The sequence below is a fragment of the Ursus americanus genome, chromosome 33 (assembly GCF_024610735.1).
Source record: "Ursus americanus isolate L20-20 chromosome 33, mUrsAme1.1.p, whole genome shotgun sequence".
NCBI lineage: Eukaryota > Metazoa > Chordata > Mammalia > Carnivora > Ursidae > Ursus > Ursus americanus.
In genome coordinates, this window is record NC_142159.1 from 6,031,801 (window position 1) to 6,052,430 (window position 20,630).

A 20,630-nucleotide genomic window follows, 5' to 3' on the forward strand; every position below is an offset into this window, starting at 1 on the left:
AGGGCATACATTCACAGATGAGTAGACATAGGCGCACCTCAGAGTTTGCTGAAAGCAGCCTATGCGATCGCAGCACGTCCACAGGGGCACCAAACAAGGCTCGTGGGGTTGGAGGTACCATGCAGAGACCATCATGTAGCCCGCAGCCACTGAAGGAGATGCAGGCACGAATACGGCTCTGGGCACCTTGGTTCTTCTGCCACCATTGTCTCTGCACCCGCCCCCCCGCCCGGATCTAAATTTGACTAAAAACCGAGAAAAGAATACATCTAATTTGATCCCTTGTGCAGGGGAGTCCTGTTCTGGCCCAGACTTGGAGTCAGACGTGGGTTAGACCTGGAAGGGGTCCTAGGGCATCTGTCTGAACCCAAGGTCCCTGCTCCCCGGGGTGCTACGGAGAGAATGACTTCAGGAGGTCCCGGGAATGTTGGCCCCTCTAGGATGAGCTCCTCACAGAGCCTTCCAAAGTAAACCCAACGTACATCCCCAGATGGGTTCTCCTCCACCATCCCCTCCACTACCCAGCCTGGATCAGGACACTGATCTCAAGCCTCTTGAAACTCTCAGGTGGTCCCCTTGGCCTCTTTCCCTCTCTTGCCTCCCTCTTTCCCCATATCTGCTCCTTGGCTGAACTTCCTGTCCTGTGACTGAGCCCACATTGGGCAGGTAAAAGGCGCCTCGTTTCCTGTGATTCCAGGCCCAGCCAGGTAACCTGGTGCAGGTAGCTAGGAGCCTAGGCGGCACTGTTCCTTTGTCCCCTCAGCTCATCTTCACGCCCACGGCCACCGTCGCTACTGTGCAGCCTGAGCTCGGCACTGGCTCCCCCGCCCGGCCCCCCACCCCCGCCCAGGTGAGGATTCCATGCTGCTGGGAGGGCAGGGGGGTGGGCACCTCCGTAGAGGGGTACTGATATTGGGTATGGGCACAGGCCTGGAGGCGCTTTGACTCTTTGGAAAGGTTGGGATCTTCCAGGAAAGCCGGGGGGAGACAGGACATCCCGATGCTCCCAGACTGACTCCTTGATTAATTCCCCGTTGACAAGACCTCAGCCACTCTTGACTCTGTTCCATTCCTTCAAACACAGATCAGGAGTCAGAGAGCAGCAGGCTGAGGCAAACACAGTTGCCAATAATGGGTGGTCATTACTAGCTTTTTCCCAGTATAACTTCTGTGTTGCTTTTCAAGTGGAAAATCCCACTCTGGTTACACACCCTAGCACCTCTAGTTCAGGAAAAATGGCATGGAAGAGGGAGCAAAGATAAGTCCTGGGTCCCCACCCTCCTCTGGGAGCACACAGATACTGCTGTGGCTGTAAGGATTCTATGGGCAGCGGGGCGACACCCCCCCCCCCCCCCCCCCCCCCCGCCTCACCCCAGCTGCAGAACGGGAGAGCACTTGGGAGCCTGAGAATCAGACTGGTCAGAAGCGAATCTGGCACAGCCTCCGAGCGTCCAGCAGAGGGCACCAGGGGCCAGGTTGAGTAAGCACGCCGATCCTGGTGTAAACCTCGTTCTGAGGACAAGATGATCCTTTGCCTGGTGGCTGCGCTGGTCAATTAACTTTCACTTTTGCCCTGGCCTTTTTGAGTGTGGGAAGTCCCATGCCCCCACTGTAGCTGGGAATTCTTTCTAAATGGAATGCATCCCATCCTGATAGATCGGGGGAGGAGAGGAGGTCACAGAAGGGAAAGAGAGCCCGCCCCAGCCTGGGCGGTCATCCCTTCTCAGAATTCAATTTCTTCTGCTGACGGATCCAATCACTAGCACTCTTTCTTGTCCCCTTTAGAAACTCTACCTGCTCCTGGTTCCTCTTTCAGCCCCTAACTCATGTTCTCTCTTTTCTCTCTGATTTTACAACCTGCTATCCTGTTTAGCTATCCTAGGTCCATCCCTAACTCCTTCCCTATCTTAGCTGCGTGTTGCCATTGCTCCTACCCGCATTCTCGGGACTCCTATAGACCCCTCTTTTCCAGGTACAGAACTTGACCCTCCGAACACAGCAGCCACCAACTGCAGCAGCCTCGGGCCCTACCCCCACCCAGCCTGTCCTGCCCAGCTTGGCCTTGAAACCCACGCCAGGCGGTAGCCAGCCTCTGCCTACCCCATCACAGGGCAGAAACACCGCTCAGGGTTCCCCCGCAGGTGCCAAGCCTGGCATAACTGACAGCGTGGTGGAGCCACTCAAGAAAGGAGACGGTAGCAGCGGCGTGCCGGGGAGCATGGAGGGCCGGGCTGGGCTCAGCCGGATGGCGCCCGCTGTGGCCACCCACCCCCTCGTCACACCAGGTAAGGGCTCCAGGGACAAGGGTTCTATCCCAGAAAACTCAGGAGGACTCTAGGGGAGGGGGAAACTTTCAAGCTTTCCTTTCTCCCATAGACATGCTAAGATACCAGCCCTGCACCCCTCTTCCCTCTTCCAGTCTGGAGGGTTCATCCGCTCCTGGTTCTGTGCCATACCTCCACCTAGCTTTAGACGACGAAGCCATTTGGCATAAATGAGCCCTTCGCGATGGGCACGAGGGTGAATCTTGGAGTACGCAGTCACAGCTCCCAGCCTTGAGAGAGCGGAGGTTGGCAGTTGGGCGATTTTGACATGCCCAGCACAAAAGATAGGGACGAGCCAGGCGCACACGACAACCACACAGGGACATGAGGAAGTGGGAAGCTCATGTTTCTCATCACTCAACAGACATTTGTTGACTAGTATATGCCGGCTGTGTTGCCAGTTCTGGATGCGCGGAGATAAGTGAGACGCGGACTGTGCCGTCCAGGAAGGGCACCGTCTGGGAGACAGACAAGTGCAGTGCAGACAGCGTGACACTCGCGTCCTGAGCTCTGGGCGCTGCAGGCGCACAGGGGCGCTATCGAGCTCTGGCGAGGGGAGCCGAAAAGGCTTGCCAATGAGTGACGCTCGAGGAAAAAATCTAGCAGATTAAAAAATAGTAATAATAACCAGATTACTTGTGAGGCAGATTCTGTGAGGGGGCTGAGTCAGCATTCCCTGAGGCTGGACCTCTTTCCCTGCCTGCAAGCCTTGTCCCGGCGCTGCCCGTCGTAGGCAGTCTTTCCTTAGAAAAGCCTTAGAAGGAGCTCCTGGGTGGCTCCGTCGGTTAAGCGTCTGCCTTTGGCTCAGGTCCTGATCCCAGGGTCCTGGGATGGAGTCCCACATTGGGCTCCCACTCAGTGAAGAGTCTGCTTCTCCCTCTCCCTCTGCTGCTCCCCCTGCTTGTGCACTCTCTCTATCAAATAAATAAATATTTTAAAAAATAAAATAAAAACAAAATTGAATCTTAAAAAAAAAAGCCTTAGAAGCCAGCTAGTCTCGGGAATAAGACCACGGAAGTAAATATAGCAATAGACCACATGGCTTTGCATTAGAGAGAGAATCACCCTGGTCACATCCCTGAGACCATCACTGACCCTCTGTCCTCATCCAGACCATTTTACCATCCAATCTAACCTGCATTTTTTTTTTCTTGAGAGCTTGTGTATGCTGGTTACTAGATTAACCAAGAGGGCCAAAACACAATTCTTTACCTAAAGGAGGGTACAGTCAAAAGGAGGAAGCCAGATATATAAGCAAATCCATTCAATTTCACAAATTTTATTATAGGAGTAAGTCCAAGGTAAGTGTGGGCACAGGCGGCCAACTCAGTGCCAGGAGGATGGGTCGAAGATACTGTCCCTCAGAGGAAATGGCACCTGAGTCTCAAAGCATGAGTAGTTTGCCCACCAGACAAAGTAGGGGAAGATATTCAAGACAGGGGAAAGCACAAGTCAAGTGTCATGGTCCTGAGCAAGGAAGAATCTGCACCACAGCCCTTTATTTACCTTCTGGAGGTTTCAGGGACAAAGGGTCACTGCCGAGCTGGGGAAGGCAGCTCCTTACAGAGGCCCCACCGCCCTGTGGTTCCAGATGTTTCTCACTGTCTGAGATTGCTTTCTTCAGAGATTAGTCCAGCCTCTTCTCCTGGAGAAAGAAATTAGGCTCAAAGGGTCAAGGCTGAGGATCTTACAATGAGTTGACACCAGCTTGACGAGAGTGAGACCCCAAATTAGCACTTCTACCTTCTCATTCAAGCTACAAACCCTACAAACCTGACTTCCTGAGAACCATTCCCATCCAAGCCGAAATGTAGCCCCTCCCCAGATCTAAGCCAGCCCCCCCAGATTCTAAGGACCCTTCAAAAGAAAGACCAATTCTCGAGTTCTTCCTAAGCGTGCCAGGCAACCCTGGGGTCTCGAGAAAACTGGGGGCTGATAAAACATCTGCTGTAAACCAGATCATATGCTTGGCCTTGTTATGCACACCACCCCTTCTAACCTTCGAAAGAACCCTGTAAGGTAGGTGTGTTTATCCATTTTGCAGAGGAGAAGATGAAAGCTCAGAGAGGTTACCCAGGAACTTACTACATATGTCGCTCAAGGTCACATGAGTCGAAAGTGGCAGAACTGGGAGCCAGTTCTTGTCTGGCTGAGTCAGATTCTGTGTTCTTAGTCACTAAGCTGTATTTGCCTCTCTCGTTTCTTACAGTAGTTTGGGTCTTTCCTAGGCCTTTCCTGTTCGCGACCCAAAAGTCAAAGAGCCTGATGGCTCGAAGTTCTGCATTTTATGGAATCTAGTGGAGGGCTCTCTTCCCTTGAATCCTATAAAGGTGAACACCAGTGCCGTACAGGCACGGCCTGGGACTAGCAAGGCGTGGGTATAGGCGAAACAGAGACCGGTGGCTCCACAGAACTTTCTGTGCAGCAGCTGGGAGCTACATCCAGGTCACACAAATCAGTGCGCTTTGCGTGCCTCCTGCCTCCTACCTCCCCTCCCAGTCTTCCTCGCTTCTTCTTCTACCCCTTCCTCTCTGTAAGCCACGGGTTCCACTCCCCCACCCCTACCTCCCAGATGGAAGGCAGTGGAGAGGCTTAGGATGCTGCAGGTCCGCTCAGGGCCTCTGGAACAAAAAAAGACAAACATAATCCTTATGCCCTGGTGGGGGCTGCCTGGAGAAGCACCTGGGCTGGGCTCCCGGGTCCTCAGGCAGAGGTAACTTCTGGCCTCCTGCCCAGCCAACCCACTGCGAATGAACGAATGAACGGAGGGATCAGAGCATGTGGGCATGCGCATGGGAGAGTGTGTGTGTGTGTGTGTGTGTGTGTGTGTGTGTGTGTGTGTGTGAGAGAGAGAGAGAGAGAGAGAGAGAGAGAGAGAAGGGGGGCGGTGGGTTTTGTTGGTTATTGGAGCATTTTCGAGCTGGCTGGCTGGTTGCCCCCAGGGAGGGTAACCAGTAGAGACCTGCGGTGGGGGGCAGTGGGGGATCATAGTGGAGAGGAATGTGTCCCCCTGGGGGCCATGTCCTCCCAGAACAGGCAAATGTTGTAGTCCCAGCTGGGACTTCTCCCACTGACAGCTGTTTGGGGGCAAAGCCCCTCCCCCATGGCGAGCTCCCTGCTGTTCCTGCTCCTGTCACCTTGGCAACCAGCTTCTTTAGGATCTGCAAATAGAAAAGGTCCCTTATGCCCTGAAAAGGGGTGGGTTGGTAGGTGGGGGAGGGGAGTAAGGGGCAGAGAGCAGAGCCGAAGAGGTTGGGCTTCTCGGAAATTTGAGGACAGAGCCAGGGAGGGAACAAGAGGGGCAGGCAGCAAGGTCCCATGGGCCCGGCCTCCAGGGAAACTGAGTCCTAAGGTAGCTGGGCCACAGCTCCCCACAAGAGTCTTGGTTCTTGGAGTCCTCATTCTAGGGGGTAAACTCAGGGCCTTGGCTGCACACACTCAGGCCCAAAGGTGAGGAGCAAACCGCTGACCAGGAGGGTGCTGCTGTGAAAAAAGGAAATTGTCAGGTCACTGAAAATTCTAGGCCCTTTCCACACAATTGTGCTCCAGATGCCGGGTCTTTGTTCTGTCTCCTCATCCCTCCTCAGGTCTCATCAGAGGAGAGAAAACTCTCTGCTGGGAAGGCCTGCCTGCCCAAAAAAAAATAGCAGCTTTGTTTTATCACAGAGAGGGGTTTGTGTCCGGGAACAGTGATTTCGGTCTGTGATAGGCCCCACGATGTGGTGCTTGCTGACTCTAGGACTCTCCGGGACGGCATTTCTCTCCCAGAGCAGCTTCCAAGCTGTGAGATAGACACTTTTACTTAGAGAATCCAATAAAAACAGAACAGACAAGGGGGCTCGTTATCTCACTGGAGTCAAAATTCCCAACAATTTTGATGTTAAAATCGTGCAACCAGTCATGAAGGTCATTTCCACTATCAAATTTAGATTACAAAGAAGTTCCTCTTCATATCGGGGGAAAGGTCTAGAAGATATCAGTGGAGGAGTTTTATATTTTGCTTAACATATCATGGGTGTGTGTGTGTGTGCGTGTGCGTGTATGACGGAGACAGAGGAAGAGGGTACAACTGGGATACACAAAGGGACTTGGAACTGTTGAGCCTTCTTTCCTGAAATCCTTCATCATAGCTCCTATTCTATTACCTCCATGGGTCATTGCCAGCTAATAATAATAATTACCAGTTAATAAACAACCCTGTCCCAGGCACTGCACTAACTACCCACATATCTTACCTGCAGACCTCATTTAATCCCAGCGATGATTATTCCATTCCCCCAAATGAAGAAGATATGGCTCGGAAAGACTAATTAACTGTCATCCCCAAATAGTTTTTCTCTGTCTCTTTAATAGTTTAGTTCAGCTCAGTAAATACTCATTTAGCACCTATTATGTGCCAAACATAACGCTAACCATATGGGAGTAACAGAGATGAACAAGAGTTTACATTCTAATTGGGGTTGTGGAAATCTGAGTTGTGCCTGAAAAATGAGTAAGTTTCAAGAACAGAACAGAAGGAGGATGATCTCAGCTGGCACGGGGAAGCACCTACGCCCAGAATGGCCATGTGTGCATGTGACCATCTGTGCGTGTAGGTGGGACCTACTCCTCCCTCCTTTCCCCTTGCCCCTCTGCCATTGGCTGTGGGACTCCCAAAAGACTCAGTCCTGTCCTCCTGGCCTTTTACTCCAACACTTACCCCCCAAAGGAGCTTATCTGTTCTGACATTTCGGACACGTATCACCTGTCTGCAGATGACTTGTCAATATGCATCCATCCCTGTCTTCATTCCCCTTCCCTATAGATTTCCTGTCTACAGGTTATCCCCCTTGGATACCACCCCACCCGCATACACATTTCTTTAAAGATTTTTTATTTATTCATTTGAGAAAGAGAGCCAGCGAGAACACGAGCTGGAGGGAAGGTCAGAGGGAGAGGGAGAAGCAGGCTCCCCACTGAGCAGGGAGCCCAACGTGGGGCTGGATCCCAGGACCCTGAGACCACGACCTGAGCTGAAGGCAGACGCTTCACTGAGTGAGCCACCCAGGCGCCCCCGTGTACGCATTTTTAAAATTTACAGAATTCATAAACAAAATAGAAATAAAAACCTGAATGTATTCCTCCATGGAAGAATCCCCGTTCCCAGTTTCCTGGCCACAGCCCACAGTCGTGAGCTACCCTTTTACCCCAGGCTCTCAATCTCGGGGTTATGTTGACTTCATTTTCCTTTACCGCAGAGGCAGAGTGTTATAATGGGAAAAGCATGGGCTTCAGAGTTAGATCTGGTTTCAGACCCCAGCTTTCCTACTTACTAGTTTTATGACCATCATCAAGTTACTTAATCTCTGTAAACCTCAATTTCCTCACCTATAAAACTAAGATGATTGACTTCCACAGGCTGTAAAGACGAGTGCGGTGGCCTGCGGAGGTGACCAGCACAGAGTAGGCTCGCGACAGCTACCAGCTCCCTTTCCCTCCTTAGTCCCACCTTCCATCACCACCCAGCTCATCGCCAGGCTCTGAGGATGCTTCCTGTGTTGGCTCCCTGCCTTCCTCCAGGCCTGCTGACTGTAAGAGGCTTAACCGATGGCCAGGAATTCCCACTCACAGCTGCTAGAATCATCTTCCTCAGAGACTGTTATTTCTTTCTTGTTTAGAAACCTTCACTGTGTTTTTATTTCCTCCTTTATCAGCTACGATGCCCAGCCTGTAGGAGGGACTCAATAAATAGCGTGTTGGTGACTCCTGATAACACTGACTCTGACTCCGTGCGGGGCCTGCAAGGCCCTCCCCAAATTGCCCACGAAACCACTGGAATTGCTCATGGCTTTCTGGGACAGATCTTCTGCCTCCTCTCCCCCCACTCCTACCCCTTTCTGACTTACTTGATACATCGCATACCTTTTACCTTCCTGCCTTCTGGCAAAACACTTACTTCTCATTGGCCCTCCCTGCAAGATTCCCTGCAAAGGTCTGAACAGCCTCCAACTCATATTCCAAGGCTTGCCATTTTACTTTGTGCTTACTGGCTTCTATTATTCACTTGCCCATCAGCGTTTTTTGAGTGTGTGTGGTGTGCAAGGCACTCTGTCTCATCTGTCAAGTGAAGTCGATTTTCCCTTAGCACGCCGCATTCTAGCAGTCAATTGGAAACTACTCTCAGCTCTTGCTTGTAAAATGGGAGCACTGCCCGCTTGCCTCATCGGCGTATTGTTATGCATAAATGAGACTGAAATTACAAAAATGCTCTGAGAAGTTCAAAGCAACATGCAAATAGCTGGTAGTATTCTAAGAGTAGCTTCCTAGGATGAGCATCTCCTAGGTATGAGCAGAGGCAGTGAACCTTCTCGTGATTTAACCGCAATATTCCATGTGATGCTAACAGCTACTCTATGGGGTGCGTGTTGCCATGTCTAGAACAGGAAATCAAGATTCAGGGAGGGTAAGCAATTTGTCTAAGGTTGCACCGTCTATAGGTGGCGGAACGAGGCTCCAAACCCAGATCTGGCTCCAAAACCCATGCCTCTGGCCGCTTACGCTGTACCGCCATCTCCCTGCCAAGGTGGGCTGGGGGCAGAGATGCAGAAGCCAGTTTCTTTTCTAAGGCTCCAAGCTGCCTTATAAGGAATTCTGCTCACAGAGGATATTTGCTAGTTTTGCCAGATGGCTGCAGCGCGGGCCGAAGGGCATGAAGGCATGGACAGACCACCATGGCGTGCCCTTGCAGTAGGCCAGCCTGTTGTTACAACCTAGCATCTTCTTGCAGGGAAACTTCCCTGAGCTCCACTTCCCCCTCAAACCCTTAGCCCTCAGCACAGAGGAACTGCGTCATGGAAAATTCGTGTGGCTGTTGCTTTCGGTTTTTCTAAAAGGAGTTTCCCTGTCTATTTGTGTGTATGTGTCAGTCACTCGCAAGGCCTGATCCCATGAGACCTCTTCAGAGATGAGCCGCCTCTTGTGGATGCTAGCGTAATTTAGACCCATCCTGAACCGGCCTCCTCGTCCGGCTACTGTGCTACAGTCAGTCTGGGTTCGGCTGTACAGGAGGCCCTGTAGCTTTCGGAACGCACCGTGGCATTTTACGTCTCCTTCTCTCCTCCTCCTGACTCTGCGTCATGTTAAACGCTTCTCTGGGAAGCCTTCTCTGTTCTCCTCAAGCTGAGTCCCCTTCTCTGTGTTCTCGATATTCGGTGCTTATCCCCTATTGCAACATTTACCAAGATAGGCCAAGAGTCAGTGTCTCTTTTACTAGACTCGAATCTCTTTAGGGACCCTGGTTCAGCCAGCACCAAACATAGTGCTTGGTTTACTGTGGGTGCTTACTAATGTTTGTCGAGTGAATGAATGGTTCAAAGTATCTCTTCACTTTCTAAAAACCTTGAAGAGTAGTGGGCAGTAAAGCATTATGCCAGAGACTTCCCCCCCTCAGCCGGAGACCAGGTAACCCCAGTAACTCTAGTCCATGATAGCAGAGTCTAGAAAAATAACCATACAAGCCAGGCTGGACCCGTGAGAGAGATGCTGGAGAGTCTCAGCATGTCTGGGGCTGTGAGCTGTTTCCTGCATCCTTGAAGCCTTGAGATCAATAGAGATTAATTATTGATAAATTCTGACAGTGGATGCAGTGAAGGGGGTGTGCCAGTAATCCCTCCTGCCTGGGGGACCTTAATCCTCTTGTTGCTAACAACCGACTGGTTTGGGAGCAGTGAATTGGCTTCTTGAAATTCTAAGGAGGCCGTTCAAGGTTAGAGCACCAGACAGGAAGAGAAGCATTGCCTAGAGTCTCTCTTTCTTGCTGGGCTCTAATTTGTGGACGTCCTGGGCCTGCCCCTCCCCTTCTCCATAACAGAAAGGGCTGATGGGGTCTTCCAGAGTTGTGGCCGAGGTCCCATGGAAGCAATCCTCTGTTCCTCAGGAGCAGTGGACTCTACAGCAGGAGAGGATGGGGGAGCCAAAGTGGGTGCAGGGGGGGAAATGAAGCTCCTGGGCATTAGAAAAAATTAAGAAAAAGAAAAAAGAGATTTCTGTGCATTAACATTTCATCAACTGATATGCCCCGTCCTACCTGTGGGGAAGAGGCGCATGGCCTGGTCCGGTATCATGGCTGCAATCAGACATGCCCTTTACTACCCCAGACTGAGCTGGAGGGTATGGCAGAGGGAGAAGCATTCGTCGATCCTACCATGATCGCAGCGGACATTTACTAAGCATCTGCAAACATGCAAAGTAGTATCACGCTGGACAATGCGGAAGGTGAAAGAGACATAAAAACCTTCCAGCTACATTGAAGCATATCTTTTTTTTTTTAAGATTTTACTTTTATTATTTATTTGACAGAGAGAGCAAGATAGCACAAGCAGGGAGAGCAGTAGAAGGAAAGGGAGAAGCAGGCTCCCTGCCGAGCAGGGAGCCCGATGTGGGGCTTGATCCCAGGACCCCGGGATCATGACCTGAGCCACAGGCAGACGCTTAACCATCTGAGCCACCCAAGCATCCCAAAGCATATCTTTTAAATTAAGGAAAAATTAAAAAGAAACATAGAACATGCCTTTGACTGAAAAAGGATAGTTAGAAAGATAGGAAACACACACTAGAATAAAAGTATTCCCGTTTGATTTCATCTAGAATACCACTGATTGTGAGCTGCACCATTATTTTATTAAATTCTAGGGAGGAAAAGCACCACTGGTTGAACTGACACCAAGTGCGATATGCATCCCAGTTCAGAGGATGTTATGTTAAAACGCGGGGATGGGGGGAGTAAGATTCAATTTTTAAGAATCAGTGAAATATGTATACAAGATAGCACACGTTAAGTCATAAATGAATCAAACAAACAGAAACCTTCAGGAATCCTTCAGGAAAACCTGTAATTGAGAGTTAAGGCAAAGAAGGCGACAACAGGAGCTGAGCCTGAGCCAAAGAAGCTTAAGCCTTGGATCGCTGAAGCAGAAGGAGGGCATTCCAGAAAATGGAAGCACCGAAATCGAAGCCAAACAGGCACGGTGGGATATGACGTTTTGTGCACAGCGAGTAGAGCAGTTGGGGTGGGTTGACAGTGAATGCAGGAAGGTAGAGAGCAGGGGTGGGACAGGAGGAGGGTCTTCGACAAACCAGAATGCTGGGTAAACCAAAATGATCTGTGGGCTTATATCCTTCTCATCTGTGTTCTGGCTCTAAAGAGGAAGGATTTTGTGGGATAAACAAGCTGGAGTCCCACCATGTTGTCATTCATTCACTCATTCATTCATTCATTCATTCCCCAATACTGATTGAGCATCCACTAAATTCAAGGTTCTTTGGATGAAATAAATGAATCCCATAAATTCTGCCTGTTAAAGGAGATAAGTCTTTTACTGAAATAACTATGACATAGGTATCTGATGACACGGGTACAGAGAGGTCAAGTAACCTGCCCAGCATCGCACCGCTGGTAAGTGGCCGAGCTAAGATTCAAATCCAAGCACTTTGACTCTAGAGCTTACACTTGACCACTGGACACGCGGCATCTCTGAGGGCGCCGCGAAGCAGAGAGACCTTGGTGTAGCTCAAAGGGAAGAGTCTCCTTGGCTGGAAGAGCAGGGAAAGGATTTGATTTGTGTGCTACTCGGGGCAGGATGAGACAAGGCATGAACTCTGTAGGGGGGACAGTGAGGAGTAGATTGCCTGGATCAAAGAAATAATAAAAATTAAAAGGTTGTAAAGAGATCTTGAATGCCAGGGGCTTTAGACAACAGACAAAGGAGGATCCCTGATGGCTTTTTATCGGGGGTCAGATCTGTGCACTAGGAAGATTAACTTGCAAAAGAAAGATTAATTTGCAATCGGTAAGATGGATTATAGAGAGAAGAAACCAGAATCAGAAAGACCAATTAGAAAGTTAGTGCAATACTTTGAATAAAAGGACTTTTGACCCAGGATAATGCCAGAGTTAAATCATGGTCTTTGCTTTTTATTAACCTCAAAAGGTTACGGATGTACACTCCCCCCCAAACTACCTTGAGTCTTTGATCTGTGAACTTATCTAAGGCTTCAGGAGCCTTCTTTCCAGCATGGCATACACTGGCATCATCTGTTCCGGAACAACGCCTCTGGTTTTCCACAAGCAGCACAGAGGGGAGAGAGTGGGGTAGTGGGATAGACGGGGACGCTCTGGGAGAGCAGGGCCAGCAGTTGCTTTCCCATTCTTGGCAAGCAAACGTGTACTGTCCCTAACTGGACTCTTCGCGCTGGAGATTTAGAACCCTCTTCCTCTCTCACCTTCTTTTCACCACCTTATACATCCTGAATTTTAACCTACTTTTCTATGCTAGCCACTCCCATCAGATGAGAGCTGGGAGAGACTCCTGTGCTCATCTCACCCAAACCTCCTGTCGCAGACGAAACTCTGAATCCCTGAGAAGGAGCAGGACCGCCTCTAGCCACACAGCCCGGGAGTGGTGGGGCAGGCCGAGGGTCCTCAGCCCCCTGCCCCGCACCCGTGCCTGCGCTCACCTCACATGGGCAGTCCCTGCAGCCACGGTTGCCGGGGCAGGACTTCATGACTTTGTACTGAGAGACAGAGAGGTTTGCTTGACTTCTCAGAAGGCACCTAACGGGGCACTGCGTGACGTCTGCGGGATCTCCCGGTGCCTTATCCACAGTCCTCTCAAAAAGTCCTGATTGTCTAGTTTGCCTCATTAACAGTCTTTGCCTGATTAAGTTTTGAGCTATTTAATGTGGATTGGGAGACAAGGCTTAAGTTGGAGGCAGGGGCGATTTATAATCGCCAGATGCCTACTAGCAATTTCCATTTGGGTGATCCACCGGCACCTCACACCCAGCGCATTTCTTTAAAAACGCTCCGCCCTCTCTCTGCCTACAGCTGTCAATCACGGGACCGTGTTGTTTTCCCTTAACACCTCCTCTTTCCTTTCCTTTCCATTCCGATCAGCCTTCTGCTTGGAACTCTGTGCTGGGCTGTGATGAGATAGTTGGAAACATGTGTAAATAGACAAAATTTAAGAAGGAAGCCCCCCTCCCCAATTCCGTTTGAAATCTGCTTGCTTTCAAAACCTGTCAGGATCACAGGATTCTTTTAAAATGTTAGCTCAAGATCCAAAATTTGCCTTTAACCTTATTGGCTGCGAGGCTTTGGTTGTAAAAATCCATTTGTGAGCTTCCTGCTGTGACCCTATGCGTTTGCAAGGCACAGCCGCTCCGCAGTGGCTCCCCAGCTTGTGGGAGTCTTGGTGGAGGGCCTCTGTCAGGCCAGACAGATTCAGGGGAGCCGCCCTCATGCTAAGCTGGCCTGGATGCCACTAGGCAGGGTGAGGAGTAAGGACAATCGATCTCTGAGCTGCATCTCTGAACCCCTACTATATACAAGGCAGCATGAGCTAGACACTGAATGGATTCCTAAAAAAGTATAAGAATCCTCACCTCAAAGAGTCGGCCTGGTTAAAATGGGAGAAGAGAAGGCTAGCGGCACGTGGCAACAAATTCCAGTTCAGGACAAGAAGTTTATTTTTTTAGCACCCATCTGATGTCAGGCATTAGGCCAGGTTCTGGATAAAGAGATCCAGGATAGTTTCTGACCACAAGGGGTTCATGAGCTTGAAGGGAAGGCAGCTAAGAAACAATTATAGTGCACCGTGATCCACGTTCCTGTGGGAGGCGTGAGTCCAGCACGCTCTGAGCGCCTAAACCAAGATCGGAATCATCTCTTTAATTATAGCTAGAGATGATCGAGCATGACTGCCAGGCACTGTGCTATGTACAATATGTCACTTTTTTTCTCATTTTATTCGCACAGTTTTTTCTCATTTCATCCCTACAAGAACTTTCTGGGTGGAAACTGTTTTTATTTCCAACTTTCGGAGAAGGAAGCCAAGGCCTAGAGAGGGTTAGCAGCTAGCCCGAGGCCCCTGTGTATGTCACAGAGTCCAGGGCCCCGTGTGCCATTGGCTGTCCTGCAGGAGGCCCAGCCTGAGCAGAGCTAGGGCTGGGTTGGGTGATGGGAGGCCACACCGACTGCGGGGCTGGGTTGGGCGATGGGAGGCCACACCGCCTGCAGGCTCAGAGAAAAGCGGGTGAAGGGCACGGAGGGGACAGAGAGCATGGCACACTGTAGAATCCAGCTCTCTGAACAGCTGGCATGGTCCAAGAAGGCTTCCCAGAGGAGGTGAGTTTTGCACTGGGCTTTGAGGGGCAGCCCAAGGGAACACGGCTTCAGCACAGGAGGAAGGCAAGGAAACAGAGAGAGGTGGGCCATGGCAGTGGCCAGGCCAGCCAGTCTCTAGGTGAAAGCTGAAAGAGATCAAAGCCCGAGACCGTGAGTCTGGGAAGCCCTTGTGATATGGAGGTGGGAGGGGCAGAGCTGGGGCCATGGCAGAAGATGAGGTCAAGCTGTGCCCCCTGACCTGCTCTGTCCCCCCCTTCAGCCTATGCTCAGCTGCAACCACACCAGCTCCTCTCGCAGCCGCCCTCAAAGCACCTGCAGCCCCAGTTTGTGCTCCAGCAGCAGCCCCAGCAGCCAGCACCGCCGCCGCCGCCGCCGCCGCAGTCCCGGCCCGCGCTCCAAGCCCAGTCCCACCCCCAGCTCGCCTCGGTCCCTCCCAGCCTGACCCTGCAGCCCAGCCCCGAAGCCCACGCCATGCCACTAGGCCCAGTTACACCCGCCCTGCCTCTCCAGTGCCCCACGACCAATGTGCACAAGGCTGGCAGCACCCAGCAGTGTCACCCTCCCACGCCAGACGCTGGGCCTCATAATGGATACCCTGAGGGCCTGGCCCACACCCCTCAACGCAGGTTCCAGCACGCCTCAGCTGTCATCTTACAACTGCAGCCTGCCTCACCAGTGGTGAGTAAGCCAGTGCCGAGGGCCGGGGAACAGACAGGCAATGCCACAGTGCCCGCGTGGATGGGTCTTTGTCGAAGTCCTCTCTGGGTGATCCGGGAAAGCCCAGGGGCCCCTCCCAAATCTGGGGCTGGCTGAACCTTAACGTCCTTGCCCGCTACCCAAACTCCTCGGAAACAGGGGAAGTATCCGAGGATGTAGAGGCAATGTGTGAGCAGACGATCTCTGTCCTGTCCCTTCACAGCCCCAGCAGTGCGCCGCGGACGACTGGAAGGAAGCTGTACCTGGGGAGAAGAGTGTGCCGGAGACTCGGTCTGGCCCATCTCCACATCAACAGGCCATCGTCACTGCCATGCCTGGAGGCCTGCCTGTCCCCAAGAGCCCTAACATCCAGCAGTCCCCAGCTCACGGTATGAAGTGTAGTGGGACCCTCGGGGGAGGGGACGGAGTTGGCCTTGCTGGCCATCCCCTGGAACATTTCACTGGGGCATCTAGCCTGGGCGGGTAAACACTGCAAGCCCACATGGCAACAGGAAAGCCGGGTGGGTGGAAACAGAGGAGGGGAAATAGGAAGATGAACCAAAGGAAAAGAAAGAAGACTCCGAAGATAGAAAAGGAGAGAGAAAGAAAAGGAGAGTTGAAAGTTCTAGATCCAGACTCTGAGGCCTACATGGCACTGTCAGGTGTATCTGCATATCCATATGCCAAGTTGAGAGTTCAGGCAGGTTTCCAGTTGTCTCAATTCTCTGCTTCATTTGCTCTAAGAAGGAGTTCTTGAAATTGGAAATATGACAAACGGCTGCCGTAGAGCAAAGATATGGCAACTGCCGAGGGGCAGCCTGAAGGGGATTCAGAATGAGCTCGGCTCATGGAAAGCAGCTTTGAGAGAACTTCTCAGCTCCGGGATCCCCATCTGTCTGTGAGTGCCCAGTGACCAATGGTCTTCTCCATGACTGGGTTTCAGGACACTCTGCTGGACCCCTCTACCCTGATGGGAGAGTCACAGCACGCCCTCTGGGTCCCCTCTCTGCTGGTGTGCAAGCTTGGCCCAGAGAAGTGACATTCTGAGCTGTGGGCCACCTACAAGGCAGGGAGGCAGTTCCGGTCATCGGACTAAGTGTGTGCTGGGAGTCGGGGTGGGGAGAGCCAAGAGACAAAGAGTTTGGAAACTCAAGAAGGAGAAATGAGAAGAAAAGCACTTGGGTACAAAGTAGGGGAAAGGGCTATCAGTGTCACAAGAGGTAGAGGATGGAATAAGGAAAAGGAGAGCAAGAGAATGTGGAGAAAGAACATCAGGAAACTTAAAAGACAGGAAGGAGGCCATCCGTTCTCTTGGCACACTTGCAATAATAAGGGGTTCACCAGTTTGAAAAGCCGCCCATTCCATTGTGGAGTTGCTCTAATTATCAGAAAGTTGCTCTTCATATTAAGCCAAAACCAGCTCTCCTGGAATTTCCACCACTGCCTGTGAATGTCTTGTGAATTGTAACAAAGTCCATCTCCTGCAGCCTTTGTAGACAGTTACCATGTCTCTTTCCTCTCTTTCCCATTAAAAAAGGGAAATTCTCCAGGCTGCATATCTGAGACTTTTTTTTTTTTTTTTTAACCCATCCCACGTCAAGTCCTCCCATTCCCACCACCATCTGGTCATTCTTGTTTAGCCACATTCCACCTTTGCATTAATTCTCTCAAAGTGTTAGCCCCCAAATTAAGCACAGTAATTCCAAATATAAAAAGCCACTAGCCACCACCGGTTGGCGTCTGGACCTAGCGTTATACGGCCCTCAGGCGGCAGGACTGTTTCGCAGATCTGCATGGTATGGTAGGGAGGAGCTGAGATTCGTTTGCACACCTACTAGGTGCCGAGTACTGTTCTAAGTTGTCCTTCCCTCACTCATGATAACCCTGAGAGATAAATATTATTGTCCCCTGATTTAGAGGAGGAAATAAAAGCCTGTAGTGGGGCCAGGTCACACTGCTATGAAAGGGCAGTGTCCTGACTCTGGCTCCAAGCGTCTGCATCAGCATGACGCACCCAGAGCCCCACGGTAGCTCCTCCCCCCAGGGGAATGACACCATTGGCTCACAGAGCTCTGTGTCACCTGAATCCCAGAGGATTGGGTTTGGGGTTTATTTTTTATTTTGTTTTTAAGGTTTCTTTTTACATGGATTGCTATCATTCCAGGTCTCCACAGTCTCAAATGTGTACAGTTTATACTTTGTGCCAAAATAGAGTTAATTATGTCTATTCAATGTTATCTTGTGAATTCAGCCAGTAGTTCCTGCCCAGCAAGTAAATAGTTAATAGCTAATATTTACTAAGCCCTCTCTGCCAGGCTTTATGTGTATTTCCTCATTTAGTTCTGACAGTAACCCTATGAGGTAGGAAGGGACTTTTATCCCCATTTTAAAGACAGAAAAGCAGAGCACAGAGAGTCAGTGAGGGGGCAGACATGTTTTAGATCTGGATTCTGCGATTCTTTGTATTAACTCCTCTGCTTGACTTTGCCGTCTGTAAATCATATAGCACGTTCTCTTTGTTTTTAACCAATGTGCTGAGAGAAATGTTGACTAGGACCCGACTGAGGACTCAGGCTCTGTCTGCAGGTTGGTGATAATACACATTCTTTGTTCAAGAACTTGTTATCCAGTGACTCCTAAATGAACTGACATTTGCTTATCTTTCTCTGTCTTCTCTATAAAGCTCTCAAAAATCTCTTTCTGAAATCTATACTTAAAACAAGCCTTCTGTTCCTGAGGTGCTATCTCATGAGAGAAGTAAGCTTTGTACAGTGGAAACAACCGTGAACCACCCAAGACTTAAATATTTACCCATTCTGTCTATGTTCGAATGCCTGCTCTGTGCAAAGCACTGTGGGCTGGGAGGTAATACACAGAGAAATAAGGTCTATGCCCTACCTTCAAGGAGCTTAAGTTCTGCTGGGAAAGACGAGAAATGTACAGGAAGAAAACATACAATAAAACCCAAAATGTGATAAATGCCACAGAAGGATTATAGGTAAGTGCTTTAAAGTTAGGAGGGAGGAGTTACCACCCAGTAGAGATGATCAGGATAGATCGCCGAGAGGAAGTAGCGTTGTTCTAGAGCAGGGGTTGGCAAACTACATCCCAAGGGCCAAATCCATCACATTGCCAGTTTTTGTACACCATTTCATAATGGTTTTTACCTTAAAAAATTTTAAGAATCAAAAGAATACTTCATGATACATGAAAATTATATGACATCTAAATTTCACTGTCCATAAATAAAGTTTTGTTGGAACACAGCCGCACTTACTCATGGGTGTATCATCTGTGATTGCTGTCCTGTTACAACAGCAGAGCTGAATAGCTACAACAGAGAAAGGATATCCAGCAAAGTCTAAAATATTTGCCCTCTGGTTCCTTACAGAAAAAGTTTGCTGACCACTGTTCTTGAGTCTAGAACTTGAAGGATAAGTAGGACCTAGACATGCAGAGTAGGGGAAAGGACAATCTAGGAGGGACTAGAGGAAGTAAAGGTAGGGAGGCAGGAAAATGTGGGCCTGTTTGGGAAATAGAAATTGAGTATTCTATCCCGTGTTATCTTTGTAAGTGTAAGAAGTGCAAATCAGAAAGGAGGAGGAAATGGGAATGTTAATGAAAGAAGACTTTGAAAATTCGAAAAATAGTAGAGGGGAGGGAAGAGGAATAGGAGAAGAGGGAGTGAAGTAAACAATCAGGGCATATAAAATAAACGTGAGACGCAGAAGCAAAGGAAAAGGGATGAGACCTGAAGGGGAAAAGCGGGGGTGGGGGGAGGGAGAATACGAATGCTAAAAAAAAGTAAAAGGCAAGAAAATGGGAAAATGTTGGGAAAAGAGAGACGTCAAGCATGGAGGGAGAAGTCCGTGTCATCTATTCCCGATAAAGCTGGGGGATGGGGCGGTGAGACGCGTGAGTCACCTTGTATCCCCCACAGCTTTCTAGCGTATCTAGTGAATGAATGTGCTTCGCCATGAGAATGCAGTTTAAAACAGTGTGGTTTAGGAAGAGAAGTAACATTTATTGGGCTCCAACTGTGTGCCAAGCACTGCGGGCAATTTGTGTAAATGTTCTCAGTTAACCTTCACAGTAAGCCTAAAGAGTAGGCATTATCCCCGTTTATGGGGGTGTAACTGGGTCACTTTGGTCATTACTTAACTTCTCTGATCCTCAGTTCCCAATGCGGAGAATAATGACTACTTGTAGGGTTATTGTGAAGCCTAAGTGGGAATGCGTGCACGGAGGGCTTGACACATACTAAGCACTCGATTACTGCTAGTCGTTATTATTATTGCCTTCGAATTGGCCGGGCGGGAGTCAATAGTCCGCCACGCCACTGGGGACTTCTGAAGGGCCGCGGGCAGACGTCCTTGCCGCGCGGCGCCCGCCTCCCTAACCGAAGGCCGACGTCCCTAACTCGCCGCCGGGCTCTGGGCGCCTTCCGGAGGGCGCGGGGCGGGGCCGGCGCGTCCGCACAAAGGAAGCGCGTGGCCCCGCTTCCGCGCCGGCGCCCCGCCTCCCGGAGACCCCGCCCCGCGCGACCAGGCCCCGCCCCGCGCCGCGCCCCGCCCCCGGCGGAGGCGGCCGCGGGAGCCCTGCCGGGACGCGCTGCATTGTCTCCGCGGCGGCTGCAGCCCTCGAGCGCCCGCCGCGCGCGCGCAATCCGGCCGCCGCCCGCGCCCCCGCCCCGGCTTCGCGCCCCCGCCGCCCTTTGTTGACGCCGGCCAGGCCGGTGCGGTCGGATGCGCCGCGGCAGCCCCGGGCCCCGGCTCGGAGGCTCCCGGCGGAGAGGAGGCGGCCCGCCCGGGCCCGGGACCCCGCGCGAGGCGGCGCCCGGCCGAGGGGCTGCGTAGGCCCCGCCCGGCCAGGCCCAGCCGGGCCCTGGACAGGTCAGTGCCCGTGGCGGGGGAGGGGTTCTCGCCAGGAGGGGGCCCGTGGCCGGCGCTCGTCGCACGGGAAGCCGGGCACCGCCCTCCGGTGCCACTCCCGGCCCGGGCCTGCTCGGCTGCCAGGCCGTGCCAGCCCGCGACTCACGCCCTCTCGGCGCCTGGGAGGTGTTCTCCGCCTCCCCCCCCTCGTCGGGGACCCTGCCCGCCCCGCACTCCCCCGGAAGCCGCTCTGTCAACCTTGGTGTGCCAAACGCTTCCGTGTGTGTCCGCGCCCCTGCCCCCCCCCCGTCCCCGCACACCCCACCCCCACCCCATCACCGTCCTCCCGGGACGGCGATTTACCGGGGGATGGACGGGCCGTTTAGGGCCAGGGCTGCTGGCATCCTCTGCGCTCTGTTGGTAGGGGACTACCTAGCTTGGAGGGCCTGCGGCTTCGCTGGAGAGTTTTGTTTTTAATCTAGTTCAGTCTCACGAGGTTTTTAATTGGATGGAAAGGACAAGCTGTTCTGTGTCTGTCCTGTCTTCCATTTTTAGAAGAGCATTTTCTCTCTTTCC

At 51.4% G+C, this 20,630-nt stretch overlaps 1 protein-coding gene across 3 annotated transcripts in view; it reads left to right on the top strand.

The window, feature by feature from the left end:
* The window catches only part of PHC2 (polyhomeotic homolog 2), a 109,958-nt gene that overhangs the window by 64,143 nt on the left and 25,185 nt on the right, over window positions 1–20,630 (top strand). The window contains exons 6-9 of one of the 3 annotated variants that reach the window (XM_087858613.1): window positions 764–850; window positions 1,973–2,285; window positions 14,747–15,165; window positions 15,407–15,572. In XM_087858613.1, coding sequence (XP_087714739.1) covers window positions 764–850; window positions 1,973–2,285; window positions 14,747–15,165; window positions 15,407–15,572 — 985 coding nt within the window. Of the gene's footprint in view, window positions 1–697; window positions 851–1,972; window positions 2,286–14,746; window positions 15,166–15,406; window positions 15,573–19,770; window positions 20,076–20,630 lie in introns of those variants that run through there. The other 2 variants (XM_087858612.1, XM_045782160.2) reach the window with 2 other exon arrangements.